This window comes from Mustelus asterias, chromosome 16 (genome assembly GCF_964213995.1).
Source record: "Mustelus asterias chromosome 16, sMusAst1.hap1.1, whole genome shotgun sequence".
NCBI lineage: Eukaryota > Metazoa > Chordata > Chondrichthyes > Carcharhiniformes > Triakidae > Mustelus > Mustelus asterias.
In genome coordinates, this window is record NC_135816.1 from 47496139 (window position 1) to 47513556 (window position 17418).

The 17418-nt window shown below is 45.0% G+C and overlaps 1 protein-coding gene across 6 annotated transcripts in view; it reads left to right on the forward strand.

Annotated features, from left to right (window-relative positions):
• Positions 1-10149: 10149 nt before the first annotated feature.
• Positions 10150-17418, forward strand: part of kiaa1191 (KIAA1191 ortholog) — a 61418-nt gene continuing 54149 nt past the window's right edge. For 2 of the 6 annotated variants that reach the window (XM_078231056.1, XM_078231058.1), the window contains exons 1-4: positions 10195-10501; positions 10689-10776; positions 11196-11383; positions 14162-14282. In XM_078231056.1, coding sequence (XP_078087182.1) covers positions 10749-10776; positions 11196-11383; positions 14162-14282 — 337 coding nt within the window. In that variant the 5' untranslated portion in view covers positions 10195-10501; positions 10689-10748. Of the gene's footprint in view, positions 10542-10688; positions 10777-11195; positions 11384-14161; positions 14283-17418 lie in introns of all 6 variants that reach the window. The other 4 variants (XM_078231055.1, XM_078231057.1, XM_078231053.1 and 1 more) reach the window with 3 other exon arrangements.

Here is a 17418-nt window from a genome sequence, read left to right on the forward strand (position 1 = left end):
GCTTTGGTCAGCCAATCTTTATATTGTAACAAATAGTTGACCAATTTCCCCATCATGCCCTTACTTAGTTCGTACAACTTCACATTCCCTCCTTTTGTCATATCATGACAACTAATTAAATAGGTATATCCATGACCCGATTAATGATGCATTTACACAAGCAACCAAGCAATCCTATCCCCAGTAGCAGTAGTAGTAGTAGCATGAAGGCCTTAAAGATCCAATCAAATAATCTGTGATCCAGCCATCCTAACCAACCCGGTGGGTTATAATCATGAAATTCACAGCCAACCTCTTGAATTTGATCAGCATGTTTCTTAATATGGTCGGCCAGGTTGATGATATTTTCAGAGGCATCTGGGATATAAGTACAGCATTCCTGACCCACAATGGCGCACGTTCCTCCCTGCGAGGCTAACAGGTAATCCAAAGCCAGTTGATTTTGTAATGCCACGGTCTGGACAGCCACTAGCTCAGCCGAGACCTCGGCCAGTGCCTGTCCAGTTGCCCTGGCTTCTGCCGCTGTTACGTTTGCCAGTTGTTTCAATGCTGAGGCCATAAGAATCAGTTCGTTGGCTGCCCTGCCCCTTCCATATAGTGGAAAGGCCATCATAAGGAACCATTCGGTTCCGCTCATGGCCCTTTTGGCCCACGAGGGATGGTGCTGAAGGGAGGTTAGGTGGTGCATGTAGGGTACGACATATCCCAGATAACAGGATCCTATCCAATTGGTAGGAAGCCACGAGTATGCTTTAGTACCACATATCAAATATGTTCCATTATAGGCCGTAAAATCATCAGCCAATGTCATCCAGGGTATTGGGGAAGTATGTGCCCACGAACTGTTGGAGGTTATATTCCATACCCCGGACAAATCAAGAATAAACATACCCTGGTTGGATAGGTTTGCTACTGGTCCTTGCCACTCAGCTGTAAGGTTGCATCTACTTTGTCCCATCAACTTTCCTTTCCCTGATTTACTAAAACATAGGGAACATCGCACATCATTCGAGGGGACGGTAAGGGAGGGTGGAAGCAAAGCATGATTATAAGCAGGCTGGGACCAAGCCGAAAACCTAGTCATTTCATAGCCAGGCGATTTCCAGTCTCTCATGTCTCCCCCCCCACCCTGTTCGATTTTGACGTAGAATCCATTCAACTGTCTCTTCTATAGGGAATGGGAGGGACTGGAGAGGTATTCCTTCCCTAGAATGGACAGGGATGTGGGTGCAAACCCAACATTGGCTCACATTCAACTTTTCAGCATAAATATATGACATATATAGATAGGTATTGGCATGCAGTCCTCGGGTAGTGCGTTTTTTCACTACCGAGTGGCCATTAAGGCCAAATAGTCCAGAAAGTCCAAAAATTATAATGACGATCTTCATCCTGTGTCTGTATCTTGATTGGAGACAACCTTTTTGAAGTCGGACAAATGAATCCAACTTGAACGTCCTTCAAGCTTGATGGAAGTCGGTGTAGTCAGCAATACTTGAAAGGGTCCACTCCAGCGGTGTCCCAACTTCTTTCTGTCCCAGTTCTTCAACAATACGTAGTCTCCGGGTTCGATCACCGGATATCGAGGGGTGGCTGTCCCTGCTGGTACTGGGAGATGGGCTTGTTTCACCTGTGAGTGGAGAAACTTCAGAGAAAGTGTTAATTGCTTCAAATAATTCTGCATCTGTTCCCCCATCACATGGATGTCTACTCCATCCAGGGGTTTTTCATGGGCATCCCAAGGAGTCCTCATTGGCCGACCATAGACTATCTCTGCAGGTGACAGTCTGGTCCGTGAATGTGGAGTCACCCGCATGTGAAACAGTGCCAAGGGCAATACCTTTAGCCAATTTAACCCAGTTTCTTCAGTCAACTTAGATAATTTTTCTTTTAAAGTCCCGTCGGTTCTTTCCACAATTCCTGCTGCCTGCAGGTGATACGCGCAGTGCAGTTGTTGTTTAATTACGAATGCTTCGCACAATTCAGTATTGATCCGAGCCACAAAATGTGGTCCATTATCTGAGCTCACCATTTTGGGTACCCCAAAACGGGGAATAACTTCTGTCAACAATAACTTCACCACTGTATGTGCAGTACAATTTGTGGTGGGGAAGGCTTCAATCCATTTACTAAACACATCGATTATTACTAAACAATATTTATAGCAATTTACTTTTGGTAATTCAATAAAATCAAGCTGTAAACAACCAAAAGGGCCATTTGGCAAGGGAGTGGTTCCGGGAGGGCATTTCATGCCTTTACCCTTATTATTTCTCATGCAAATGAGGCATCGATTGAGCTGCGTTTGTGCTGTTGTATTCAAATCTGGGTGCCACCAACTCTTTAGAAGTAGCTGTATCAGTCCCTCCTTGCCGAGATGGGTACAAGAATGCAAATAGTCAATAAGTACCGGCAATAAAGAATCCGGGATACAAACTTGACCAACTGGGGTAAGCCAGAAGTCCCGTGTCAAGGAGTGCCAACACCCCATTGACTTCCATAGCGTGCGCTCAGAATCAGAGGCGTCCCTCTGTAAATGTTGAACCTCAGTTATCTCTGGCATTCCCTTCGTCCCTAATGCAGGTATCCAATTTAGAGCCTGATTACCCCCAGTGGGAACAATCACAAACACCTTTTACTGCTGCCTTAGCAGCTGAATCAGCACGGGCATTCCCTAATTGCACGGGAGTGCCCCCCTTCGTATGCGCAGCACATTTAATAATAGCCAATTGACGAGGAGGCTGAACAGCATCCAGGAGATTTTTAACTCCTCCTCTTCCTCCGTATTGCCTGAATAGGGAAACAGCCGCATGCCAGAGCAACTGGGAGGATCCTCCTGTTGTTTAACGTGATGGGCTAGCCCAACCTGCCTATCACCCGATGATTTCGTACCCCAAAGTTCACATTCCAATTTTAAAGTTTCCCAATTCTTTGATTTCCCATCCACACATTCATCAATCCCTTTTTTGCAGGCGTTATCCCTCCAACTCATTAATAGCGATTGTTCGTGGCGCCTAGTCGACTCTTTTTTCCATTTTGAAATTAAAGTTTTCCATTTGCAACCTGCATTTTTTGTCCAAATAGCTTTTTCTGCCGAAGCACAATTATCCAAGTTCCATGTGCTGCCTAGTGGCCAAATATCGGTACCTAATTTACTATTTAGTGCGGCAGATAAGCGACGTAAATTACGTTCCTGAGTAGGGGACTCAGAACACATAAAAAGCAACGGAGAATTGCCCCCCGTTTTGTCTAAACTCTGTCCCATAACGTCAGTATACTGTGCCCCTGGCAAAAAACGTTAAGAAAAATAATTCCTGGTACCAAATTCAAATCACAGGATCCCTGACCCAAAGTAATCAAATCACAGGGTCCCTGACCCAAACTATTCAAATCACAGGGTCCCCGACCCAAACTATTCAAATCACAGGGTCCCTGACCCAAACTATTCAAATCACAGGGTCCCTGACCCAAACTAAGCCTGTGTAACCCTGATCCAGATGCAACACGAGATCAAGGGGTCCCTGACCTTAGGCTCGACACAATCGGGTCCCTGATCCTAAACACTCTATCGGGTCCCTGACCCTAAATACTCCACTCACAGTCACAATCGGGTCCCTGACCCAAAATACTCTACACACAGTCCAATTTAGGTTCGAATACCATCACCTGTTAGTGTCCTCTGCCAGGGATGAGGGGTCGTAGCACCGATCCGAGAGAGAGAGAGAGACCAAGGCGAATCTTACCTTGTGCCGGCGTCCGTCTCTTCCCTCTGGGTCGTGGCTCGATCACTTCTTCAGCCCCCCACGGAATTCACTCAGGGTATTGGTTTCTGCTCACAGCGCCAAATGTTGAAGTGGAAACTTTCCTGCTTCTTGACTGTGATTTAAAGACTCAAGCAAAATTCGTTCCGACAATATAACAAGCATTTATTTACGAATAACTGCATGCAGTATTTGGCTGAAACTTGGGGGTCAGAGAGCAGTTGGTACAACTGCTGATTCTTTCACAAGTCCGCAATTACACAGAGAAACAGTTCAGTATTTATACATAATCATTATCAGTTTTCGTGATCAGAGCATATTCAGGAATTCGATTAGTAATAGAATCATAAACAATATCATTAATCATATTTTAACTTGCTGACCTCCAAGAACTCTTTGTCTCATTATTATCTTGTCCTTATCTTGTCCTTTGATGGAACAGAAGAAGGTCGGTGACTCCTTCCTCCCTGACCTTATCTTGTTTTATTTACTCATACAGCCTTATTAACTCTTACAGGGGTCTGGCATTTTGAAATAGCTTTGGTCAGCCGCTCTTTATATTGTAACAACTAGTTTCCCATCATGCCCTTACTTAGTTCGTACAACTTCACACCTCACTACAACAATCTTTACATATCACCTACTAGTTTTCACTTGTACCCATCTCCTTAAAAAGGAATTCATAGCTATTAAACCCATTAACCGAATTTCATGAAAAGGTTAAATGTAACCGACCCCATACCTGCCACATAGCCTCGCCAGAAACTTTGATCCCTTGTTACCGACCTCATCCTTCTTCATATCAACTGTCTAAGGATGTACCGGACCATTTGCAACCTTTGCATCCTACCTGACCCCAAGATGAGTTTCTAACCTAATTGTCACTACCGCTGCATCAAGATTGTCTCTGTAACGTTGCCTGTTTCCACCCCCGCTGCAACTCATCTGCTGCTGAACCATTCATCCACATCTTTGTTATTTGTAGACTTGACTTTTCCAACATGAGGTTGGCCTCTTGGAGTATGAAGTCCCTGACTGAATCCCTACACCTTGGCGGGCCTTGTTGCCACTGGGTGGCAGAGGTCCCCAGTGGAGGTCCCTTTACGGAGGGATCTCCCCCAATTATCTTGGGGACCTGGGGTGGAGGGTGCTGCATGCAGCGGTCCCATACAACCGTAGGTTCTTTCGGTTCACGGGCTCCCAAGCTTGCCACTTCTGCGGTCTCGTGGAGTCCGTGGACCATGTCTACGTTTTGTGTCTTAGGTTGCACTCCCTTTTTGTTTACCTGAAAAACCTTTTACTGCTGTTTTGTTTGCACTTCAGTCCCACGCTCCTGATCTACGGGCACCTGGTGCGGAGAGGGGCGGGTCGGGATGGCGACCTCCTCGTGAACCTGCTCCTGGGCCTGGCGAGGTGAGCCATCAACAGGTCCAGGCAGCGGGCGATTGACGGGGTCATCCATCCTGACTGTCTGCCCCTCTACCGCGGCTATATTCATGGCCAGGTGTCCCTGGAGAAGGAGCATGCGGTGTCCATGGACGCAGTTGATGCCTTACGCGCCCCCTGGGCACCGCAGGGACTGGGGTGTATTATAAACCCCGAAAATCACATTATGATTTAAGTTTCCTTTTGACTTTGTTTTTTGTTCGGGCTATTCGCCCTCCTTTTGGGGAGCTGCCCCTTTTAATTTGTCCCTAAATTAATTTGAGTTAGTTTATTTGGTTGGGGAGAAAAAGAGTTCCCTGATTGAAGCCCTCCTCGCCTGTCGCCCGGATACACCTTGGCGGGCCTTGTTGCCGCCGGGCGGCGGAGGTCCCCAGTGGAGGTCCCTCTACGGAGGGATCTCCCCCAATTATCTTGGGGACCTAGGGTGGAGAGTGCTGCACGCAGCAGTGCCGTACAACCGTAGGTTTTTCCGGTACATGGGCTCCCGAGACTGCCCTTTCTGTGGCCTTGTGGAGTCCGTGGACCATGTCTACGTTCTGTGTTTTAGGCTGCACACCCTTTTTGGTTTCCTCAAACACCTTTTATTGCTGTTTTGTTTGCACTTCAGTCCCACGCTCCTGATCTATGGGCACCTGGTGCGGAGAGGGGCGGGTCGGGATGGCGACCTCCTCGTGAACCTGCTCCTGGGCCTGGCGAGGTGAGCCATCAACAGGTCCAGGCAGCGGGCGATCGACGGGTCCGTCCATCCCGACTGTCTGCCCCTCTACCGCGGCTACATTCGCGGCCAGGTGTCTCTGGAGAGGGAGCATGCGGTGTCCACGGGCGCGGTTGATGCCTTCCGCGACCGCTGGGCACCACAGGGGCTGGGGTGTATTATCGACCCCGATAATCACCTTTTGGTTTCACGTTTTAAGTTTCCTTTCGACTTTGTTTTTGGTTCGGGCTGTTCCCCCTTCCTTTTGGGGAGCTGCCCCTTTTACTTTGTCCCTAAGTTTGTTTGAGTTTGTTTATTATGTTGGTACCCGAAAGAGCTCCCTGATTGAAGCCCTCCTCGCCTGTCGCCCGGATACACCTTGGCGGGCCTTGTTGCCGCCGGGCGGCGGAGGTCCCCAGTGGAGGTCCCTCTACGGAGGGATCTCCCCCAATTATCTCGGGGACCTGGGGTGGAGAGTGCTGCACGCAGCAGTGCCGTGCAACCGTAGGTTTTTCCGGTACACGGGTCCCGAGACTGCCCTTTCTGTGGCCTCGTGGAGTCCGTGGACCATGTCTACGTTCTGTGTTTTAGGCTGCACACCCTTTTTGGTTTCCTCAAACACCTCTTACTGATGTTTTGTTTGCACTTCAGTCCCACGCTCCTGATCTACGGGCACCTGGTGCGGAGAAGGGCGGGTCGGGATGCCGACCTCCTCGTGAACCTGCTCCTGGGCCTGGCGAGACGCGCCATCAAGAGGTCCAGGCAGCGGGCGATCGACGGGGCCGTCCATCCCGACTGTCTGCCCCTCTACCGCGGCTACATTCGCGGCCAGGTGTCTCTGGAGAGGGAGCATGCGGTGTCCACGGGCGCGGTTGACGCCTTCCGCGACCGCTGGGCGCCGCAGGGGCTGGGGTGTATTATCGACCCCGATAATCACCTTTTGGTTTCACGTTTTAAGTTTCCTTTCGACTTTGTTTTTGGTTCGGGCTGTTCCCCCCTTCCTTTTGGGGAGCCGCCCCTTTTACTTTGTCCCTAAGTTAATTTGAGTTCGTTTACTTGATTGGTGTCGAAAGAAATACTTGATTGAAGTCATAATTGGCTGCCAATCAGGGAGCCTCACCTGTGTATAAAAATGGGAGTGTCAGGTCTTCTGACATTCTGGATTCTGACTGTGCACAAAAAGCACTCTAGGAGCGGAATAGAGTTTGTAAATAAAGAGAATCTGGTGAAGTAACACTGGCTTCTGAGGAGTTATTTCACTTTTTTTCCCTAACTATGTTTTGCTTTTGTTTTCTAGCATTTGCACACTTACAGTTCTTGTTGCTTTGCTCCCAAGGTGGCACAGTGCTGCCTCACAGTACCAGGGACCCAGGTTTAATTTCTGCCTTGGGTGACTGTTTGGAGTCTGCACATTCTTGTCTGCGTGGGTTTCCTCTGGGTGCTCGGGTTTCCTCCCACAGTCTGAAAGATGTACTGGTTAGGTGCATTAGTCATGCTAAATTCTCCTTCAATGTTCCCGAACAGGTGCCAGAGTGTGGCAACTTGGGGATTTTCATAGTAACTTTGCTGTAATGTTAGTGTAAACCTACTTGTGACAATAATAAATAAACTTTAAACTTAAGGAAGAGGTGAGGTGGCAGTAATTGTGTTTTAAGCAAGAAGTGGTGATCCAGCAAAGGCTGTGGAGTGGGGATGCTGATTGGCTGTTGTGGGGGAAATTTGCATAGGTACAGTCATTCCTTCCAGAAAGTGGTTTGTGGAGGAGTTGTTACAAAGAGACAGTTAAACCTCAAATACTACTTCAGTGTTTCCCTTCTTACCTCCTACTCCAACCCAAAAAAAAGTCCGGTGAGGACCACAAGCAAGGGAATGTTGCCAGGGAGCAGTTGGAGGGCAGAGGAGCAACACTGCGAGTATAAATCTAACTGACCTTGGATCCGTGGCTGAGCCTCCAGGGAGAAGGCTGGGGACGGAGCAGCAGCAGCACTGTGAGTATATATCGAACTTCTGGAAAAAAAACCTGAAAAGTGATGCTGTGGCCTGATTGGAAATCTGTGCTAAATTTGAAAAAGAACACTGCAAAACTAAAAAAACCCAAAACTAATTAATTTTAATCCCATTGTGAACTGTAGTGACCATATCTGCAGCAAGTGTTGGTTGCTTGAAGAACTTCGGCTCAGAATTGATGAGCTGGAGTCTGAGCTTCAGATGCTGCGGCACATCTGGGAGGGGGAAGAGCTATCTGGACACTTCGTTTCAGTAGGTGGTCACACCCAGTAGATTAGGTATTTCTAATTCGGTCAGGGATAGCAGGGTGTGACTGCAAGTGAGGCAGGTTGGGGGATCCTGAAGAGCCTCAACTCTTGACCTGGTCCAACAGGTACGAGGTACTTACTCCCTGTGTGGATGAGGAAAAGGGCTGGAGGGAAGATGAGCTAGCCGACCACTGCACTGTGGTACAGGAGGCCATTCAAGAGGGGGGAGCAAAAAGTAAACTAGCAAGTTGGGGGGAAGGGAAGAGTGAAACTACGGGAAATATTAACAGTTAATAGAAAGCAAAGCAGCAGGTTAGCATGTGGGGAGAAACTTCCAACTACACTGAAAATCAGGAAAAAAAGTTAAAAGGAAGGAGAACTCAGGAGATGTTACTGATCGAGGTGTCAGGATTCAAAAAGGTACAAAAACTAGCCTAAAGGCACTTTATCTGAATGCTCAAAGCATTTGAAACAAGGTAAATGAGTTGACGGCACAAATCATCGTGAATATGATTTGGTGGCCATTAGAGACATGGTTGCAGGATGGTCACGACTGGGAGTTAAATATCCAGGGGTATCAGACTGTTTGGAAGGACAGACAGGAAGGTAAGGGAGATGATGTAGCTCAGATATTTAAGGATAATATCAGGGCGGTAGTGAGATGATATAGGTTCTATTGAAAAAAAAGGTTGAATCCATTTAGGTGGAAATTAGAAATAGGAAGGACAAAAAGTCACTGACAGGCATAGTCTATAGGCCACCAAATAATGAAAGGATATGCTGGCACTGGAGGGGGTACAGAGGAGATTCACTAGGTTGATTCCGGAGTTGAGTTGGCTTATGAGGAGAGACTGAGGCTATACTCATTGGAATTCAGAAGAATGAGGGGATATCTTATAGAAACATACAAGATTATGAAGGGAATAGATAAAATAGAAGCAGGGAAGTTGTTTCCACTGGCAGGTGAAACCAGAACTGGGGGCATTGCCTCAAAATAAGGGGGTGCAGGTTTAGGATTGAGTTGAGGAGGAACTTCTTCACCCAAAGGGTTGTGAATCTGTGGAATTTCCTGCCCAGTGAAGCAGTTGAGGCTACCTCGTTGAATGTTTTTAAGGCAAGGATATATTTTTGAACAGCAAAGGAATTGAAAGTTATGGTGAGTGGGTGGGTAAGTGGAGCTGAGTCCACAAAGATCAGCCATGATCTTATTGAATGGCAGAGCAGGCTCGAGGGGCCAGATGGCCTACTCCTGCTCCCAGTTCTTATGACCCACGTCAGAAAATGCCTATCCCCCAGGGTGGAAAATAGAAATAGTTGCATCATCTCTCCACTGCAACTGATGATCATCCAGACCATTGGCAATCTTAGCATGTCACCTCATGCTGAGATGAATTTCCAAACCACCTCACAGCACCCTTTACAGCCAAAGTACAGTACTTTGAAGTGTGGTCACTGTTGTAAAGGAGCAAACTGTGGGTAGGGTGACGTGCTAGACCTGCTCTTAGTGTTCCTTTAAGGATTCTGCAGTGCAGACGAGAGCTCTGAAGATAAAACGAGCATAAGACAAATAGGGTAGTGCTGGAGTTTGTTGGCATCAGTCAGAGAACCAATCCCCTTGCCTAGTCTCTGATCCCTTGCACCCCCGCCCGTGGTAAACAGTTCCACTGCGCATGCCGGCTGACAGCGTCCGACTGCGATGAGGTCACTGAATCGCGGGGGGAGGAGGCGTTGATAATACAGTTTCCCGGGCCCCCTTGTCTGCCCTCTCTCTTCAACCAGCGCCGCGCGGTTCAGCATGGAGAATGCGCTGCCTCGCGCTTTGTTACCACCCCCAGCGTTTCTGTCTGAGGATGTAACGGTTAATGGAGGGGCCTGGCTGTTTAAAATCGCTGAGCGTGCGGCGGCAGCGTTCCAAATCAACAGGCGCGTGTTCTCGATGACGTGTTTACAACGGCTCCGGTTGCTATGGCAGCCAGGGGGGTTGGGGCCCAACGCCCCATTTGATTGGATGGTCTGGGGCTCTCGAGCCTTGAGCGTCATGGTTCGGGGATAAGGGGAAGGGGGAGGCCGGACAATAAAAGGCTGCAGCAACAACAGCAGCAGCGTCACCATTACACTGTACTGCGACTGAGGGGGGAAGGGAGATATAGTTGGTTACCTGATACCGGCCTTCCTCTGCCACCCACCGAACCGGCGGCTCCTGAACCCTACCTCCCAGTTTTACAACCCGTAGCATGTTTCCGCCTTATGGACTGAAGGCCCGGGGCGGCCCGTACCCAGCGCCGCTCCTATTGCGGTAGGACTTGCGGCTTGCACATTGGCCTGTCACCATTAAGTGCATCTCGGTGAGTCCGGCCCGTTAGCAGCCACTAGCCAAGTGTGTTGGTGAGTGGCGAGCAGGGGCAGGCAATGCTGCTGCTCCATGTCATTTTATTTTTATCGTGCTGCTCCTGCTTGGGTTGGGAGGATGCTGTTCGTTCCCTTTTCCAAGGCAGCAGGGATTTAATGTATGTACTGTTTCTTTTTAAACAGGTGGGGACGTCGAAAAGCTTCCCTGTTTTTGTTCCTACCCGAGAAACTAGCAGTCATCTCATGGCTTCAAACGAACATAACGTTCCTGGTAATATGTGCTCATTTCTCTCCTTTGTTTCCATCCTTTTTTTAAAAATATTTTTAAAAACCTTTTTAGATTTATCATCTCGTTGCTAAATCATGTAATTTCTAAAATAAAACAAAATACTGTGGGTGCTGGAATTTGAAATAAATTTAGAAGCCCATCAGATCTGGCAGCATCTGTGGAGAGAGGAACTAAACATTTCGAGTTCAATATTGTTTTTCGTTCCTAATGTGCATTAAAGTTTAACAGTACAAAATGTGTGTTTGGCTGTAGAGCTTCCCATTTAATTCAAGTGCAATTGAGTATGGCTTTATTTATCATTTGACATTGCTGCAAAATTACTGTAATATGAAAGATATATTCCAATAGGCTATTGATGCTTGTACACCAGTAAAATTAAATGTATTTGATGTCCTTTGCAGCCATTGAACATTCTTCAAGCTTATTGGAAAAGATGTCCCTACCACTAGGGATGCACCGTCGGGCATTCAGCTATGATGATGCCTTGGAAGATTTAACGCCAATGACTCCTCCCCCTTCTGATATGGGCAGTAATATATTGTGGAAACAGCCTGTTATCCCAGAGCGGAAATACCAACAATTGTCTATGGTAAATTTGTATCTATAACTAATGTGAACTTTGCAGAAATGTTTATATGCCCCCATTCCTGTAAGATATTAAATATTCTCCTGAGTGTGCTTTTGGGCATAATTTTTCTGAGGTTTTTTTCAGCTTTCATTGTGTTATGCAGCTAGCTCCCATTCCTGATTGTGGAGAGCAGCTAGACACTCAGAAATTATTTTTCCATAAGACTGTTGGTCAGTTTTGTAGATTGTTGATCCAGTAGTTTAATATTTGCTTTGAGTTTCCTTTTGTATTCTGTTACAAACTGTCTATTGACTGACAGGGGTGTCAGTGTGTTAGAAGCAGGGTGGCTGGCAGGCTTGTTTAAAAACAATTTGTATATCAACTGCAATAATAAATAGAACTTGGCAACTTCTCCCAATAAAAGCTGGGGATGATTTCTCCAGTGTTGAATGACATCCAGTCACTTGTAGCAATGCATGGTATGATTTGATTGGAGCATCGCCAATCATTCCCATTCTGGCAGGGAATAGTCGTGTCACTATATGCAGCCGTGTGTCACCTCCTTCAGTTTCTATACAGTCACATACAGAAAATCACCAACAGCTGTGGTGTCCCCCAAAAGTATTTCCTTGATCCCTTACAATTTGTCACCTACATGCTGTTCCTTGCCACTGTACACAGTTACACTTCACATGTACATTGATAGCCACCAGTTCCACTTTACTATCACCTCTCTCAGCCCCTTCTGCTGTCCCCAAATTGTCAGATTGCTTGCTTGACATCCAGTGCTCGATGCGTTGGAGTTTCCTTTCCTCCTTCCCAACCCTCTCCCTGGCGAATATCACTGAAATTAACAATCCTCTGAAATGAGTATACTAATGCTAAGGCCACCAGTTTTCCAATTTCTTAGTGTCAAAAATGCCTTTGTTACTTCCAGACTTGACTGTTCAATACACTGCCTAACCTCCCACACACTACCCTCTTGTAGACTTGAGATCGTTCAAAACTGTTGTTTGAGTCCCAACTTCCATCAAGTCCCTTTCAGCACCATTCTAAGATTATTACTGAAGAAGACATGTTAAAGCTTTTTTGCTTCATCAGGGTACTAATACCAATTAAAAGGGGGAGGTGTATGAGACGAAGGTATTGATTGGTTGGTATGGAGAATGTCCTAGGTGACTGACATTACTTGCTAAGCATTGTTGGAAATTTAAAATCGGGCAATTTGACCCTAACTGGTCAAGACATTGCCCTGAGGAATGAGTCAGTGAATGGCCGTCACTTATTTTGTTTGGCTGAAATGTGTACATGTGTTCTTTCTGTCTGCATTCTCTATGGCAACACCTCTACCAATTTGAGTTTACTTACCAACCAATCATCTCTTCTACAGTATAAATTGTTGTTTTGCCCTCGTATTGGTATTCTTTCCAAGTGTTTGGATGAGAACAAGATCAAAAGCTTCTCCATGTCTCTTTTCCAGTGTTTTGTACTATCAAATGACATCCTGTGATTGTTGGCTCTTGGCGAAGCTTGATTCTTAAAATTTTAATATTTGTTTACAAATCCCACTGGCTTTATCCCTCCCTTTTTCTGTAATCTCTCTGGCCTGGCATTTTCAGATATATGTTTTGCTCCTCTAATGTTGGCCTCTTGCAAATCTCTCGTTTTAATCAGCTGCTAAGGCCCTAAGCTGTGGAATTGCTACTCTTTCTCTTTGGTCATCTACCTTAATGTCTTGTTATGTGGCTTGGTGATATTTTGTCTTGTTGTCCTCTGAAGCATGTTGGAGGAAATTTTACCACATGAGAGCATGATATAAAGACATCTATGTTGTCATCTGAAAAATGGCTCCACAAAGGTCTTTGACTATTGTGCTACCAAGCAGTATCATGTATACTGGCTGGAGATAGTGTCCTGATTAACATACTCTGATGCCTTGTTAGTGAAAATTTCTTGCCCATGATATGGCATGCATCGATTGCAGTTCCAGTTTTTCCTTTGTCTTTCTCTCAAACAAATTCCCTGATACCCATAATTAATGGTATGTGGTCAGGTCTTTTATAGTGGCTGTAGCAAATCATACATACTCTGCTACTTACCTGAGGTTACTTCCTGGAAAGCAATTTGGATGCTGTGGGATTGTGAGAGATGATATGTAAATGAAAATAGTTCCTTTTGGGTTGAACAATTTCATGAATAGCTTTTCACAGGATTGTTAACTACGGTGATGTTCCGAACAACTGATCTATTGGGTTATAAAAGCTGAGGTCTAGGTGATTTGAGGGGCATATAATTCTACTGAATACTAATTGATGGATTGGTCAACATTGGTCCATGAGGTTATGTATCATTATTCTTTTGGAGATGTTTTGCGCGTTGAATTATGCAGTATCGTTTATCGTACAATTTTCTTTACCAGATTAGGCCTTTTAACCTATAATGTGAAGGATGACTTATTTCTTGAATTGTTCAATCTGTTTGTAACAGCTTAAATATAACAATTATGCTGCATGAGCACTTATTTAAGTTGATGCTCCTATATTTGGAATATGAACAGAACATTTGGGGGCAAATGCATTTTAATCAGTGACCTACTAAAATAATTCACAGTACAAATGTATGCATTATGTATAACATTTTGTAATAATTTGGGCAAAATTTTACCAAATTTGAGCTAACCCTACCATTTTTGTAACAAATGCAAATTTGTGTTGCCAATAATTGCTCAAATACCTGTGCATACTTTCTGACATTCAAAGCCGAAGAAATCACATTGATTATTCCCTTCTTCATCTCCAGGTGGAAGATGGAGAAAATGGTGTTCAGCCTTCAATCATGGCTCCATCGGTTGAAAGTCTGAACAAAATACATGTGGTGAAAGCCAAAGCAACTTCTGTCATCATGAATTCACTTATGACAAGTAAGAAGTCAGTTTAAATCACTGCATTAACATTGGTTGATTTAACAGTGATTATAATATTTTTTTTCAAGATGCTGCATAAAGCAACTAGACCAATAGCATAGTCTAGATACTTATTAGTTGTAGCTAAACTGTTTCCTTTTCAGACCCTAATCATGTAGTCTCAACTTTATTGGGATCACCTTGGGTTATGTTTTTGACATCCTTTTATGGACTGTACGACTGTATTATATTCTGCTGTTGTTTTCCTGGAGACGTCTAACATCCCCTGTCCCAGATAATATTGTTTCATCTAAATGCAAAGAATTTACGGATTTCATTAGAGCAGCATCTGCCATTACTTCCTCTGTCGGTCATGACTCATCTTGTCCAAGAAGCTCAACACCTGCTCCCTTGTGTCTCATCTCGTGCTTGCTAATGTAAAACTATCCCTATCTCCCTCAAAACAACACCATTTCCTCAATGTTAATTTGTTCCTTTGGTTTCAATTATCACTCTTGCATATCATCTTTGCCTTCAAACTCCAAGAATACTTTCATGCCTGGCAACTGCAGGCCCACCTTGCGCACACCTTCCTTTTATCCTCCTTGCTTGCACTGGCAATGTTGATTATCGTATCCTATCTTTTGTGCCACTGCTCTCTGGACTTGTCAACATCACTCTTTGTTTCTTCCCAGATCTCTATTCCCTAATCTTCAATGCATCCACATTTCCTGCAGCTTAATATAAACAAAATTAAAACTAGCCATTTCATATTTTATTTGTACACCATCAACTTCCTCAGCAGCTGAAGTCTGCTAGTGTTTTGCTTGATCCTGAGCTACATCCCAATGAAGGCCCTTGCCTTGGCCACTGCATTATCATCTTCCAGTAAGAGTTTTAACAACACCAGGTTAAAGTCCAACAGGTTTATTTGTAGCAAATGCCATTAGCTTTCGGAGCGCTGCTCCTTCGTCAGATGGAGTGGAAATCTGCTCTCAAACAGGGCACAGAGACACACAATCAAGTTACAGAATACTGATTAGAATGCGAATCTCTACAACCAACCAGGTCTTAAAGATACAGACAATGTGAGTGGAGGGAGCATTAAGCACAGGTTAAAGAGATGTGTATTGTCTCCAGACAGGACAGCCAGTGAGATTCTGCAAGTCCAGGAGGCAAGCTGTGGGGGTTACTGATAGTGTGACATAAACCCAACATCCCGGTTTAGGCCGTCCTCATGTGTGTGGAACTTATCAGTTATCAGTTCCGCACACAGCCTAAACCGGGATGTTGGGTTTATGTCACACTATCACCTCCTGGACTTGCAGAATCTCACTGGCTGTCCTGTCTGGAGACAATACGCATCTCTTTAACCTGTGCTTAATGCTCCCTCCATTCACATTGTCTGTATCTTTAAGACCTGGTTGGCTGTAGAGATTTGCATTTTATTCAGTATTCTGTAACTTGATTTTGTGTCTCTGTATGCCCTGTTTGAGAGCAGAAACTCACTCTATCTGACGAAGGAGCAGCGCTCCGAAAGCTGATGGCATTTGCTACCAAATAAACCTGTTGGACTTCAACCTGGTGTTGTTAAAACCCTTACTGTGTTTACCCCAGTCCAACGCCGGCATCTCCACATCATGATTATCATCTTCCACCAGCCTTTCTTGCCTCCACCAAGTTTTTAGCAATGCAAATATAGGTGACATTTCCTGTTAGACAAGCTGGATATTGAAAATCTGAAATAAAAACAAAATGTTGGAAACACTGCAGCTCAAGCAGAGAGAAACACTGGGGGTAATGTTTCGGGTTGATGACTTTTCATCAGAATTAGGAAATGTTATAGATTTTAAACAGGTGAAAAGGGGAGCTTGGAAAAAGAACAAAAAGGAAAAGTCTGGAAAACAGAAGAGATTAAACAGAGTTGATGGTGCAAGGCAAAGGACTGGTAATGGGACAAGTAAAGAAACAAAGGAGGTGTAAATGACCAAGTGGACAGCTGCATCTGGAAGCAGGAGCAAATGGAAAATGAGACTGAAATCTGCAAAACGCCAAACCAATTGAGGCAAAGATAATAATCTGAAATTGTTGAACTGGATGAGTCTGGAAGGCTGTAAAATGCCTGATTGAAAAAAATCAGTGTTCCTTTGAGCTGGCAGTGCACTCTATTGTAAACTTCAGGAGGCTGAGGAGAAGTCAGTGCAAGAATTAGGTAGAGAATTATAATGTGATTGGGAGCAATATCTTGCCTGTGGTCTGAATGGAGGTGTTCTGCAAAATTGTCACCTTTTGTGTTTGGATCCACAAAGTAGAGCATAATGCAATCTGAGCAGCAAATGCTGTAGACTAAATTGAAAGAAATAGATGTAAATTGCTGTTTCACCTGGAAAGAGTGTTTGTGTAAAAGAGCATGTGTTGCTCTGTGCTTGTGTGGCAGAGTGCCTTGAGGAGGGATTGAATGGAAGGTGGGGGAACCAGGGTGTCATGGAGTGTTTTGGAATGCTGAAAGGGGAGCGGGTGGGAAGATGAGGTTGGTGTTTTGCATCTGGTGTTGTGACACTTCTTACGGTGTTTGTACAGGCCTTCCCTTTTGTCCTTTCATCCTTCGACCTTCCGTTTCTGATGAAAGATCATTAACTTGATGTTAACAGGTATTTCCAGTTCTCTAAGATAAAAGCAAAATACTGCAGGAAATCTGGAACAAAAACAAAATGTTGGTCAAACTCTGATTTGGCAGCATCTGTGGAGAGAGAAACAGTTGAAGTTTAGAATCCATATGTCTCTTCTTCGGAGCTAAAGAGATGTGATGGATTTTATGCTGTATAAGGGGGTTGTTGTGAAGGAACTGGTGCAGTGATAGGTGTGAGCTGGGAGAGATTGCACAAATCTTTAGGGCACGTGACATGTTAATTGAAGTGTTAAGGATTGTAGAAGATGCAGATCATAGCATAAAGTTAAGAGCAGAATGTGTTGATAGGAGAACAAAGGTCAGTGCTCAGTGAAAGCAAAATGTGGGTGGATTAGGGGGTGTTGCATACAAACAAAGAAAATTTGAATTTTTTTATAAGATCAAGATGGAGGAGAGAGTTCAGTCTAAAGTTGTTGAATCCAGAAGGCTGTAAAATGCCTGATTGGAATGTTCCTCCAGTTCGCT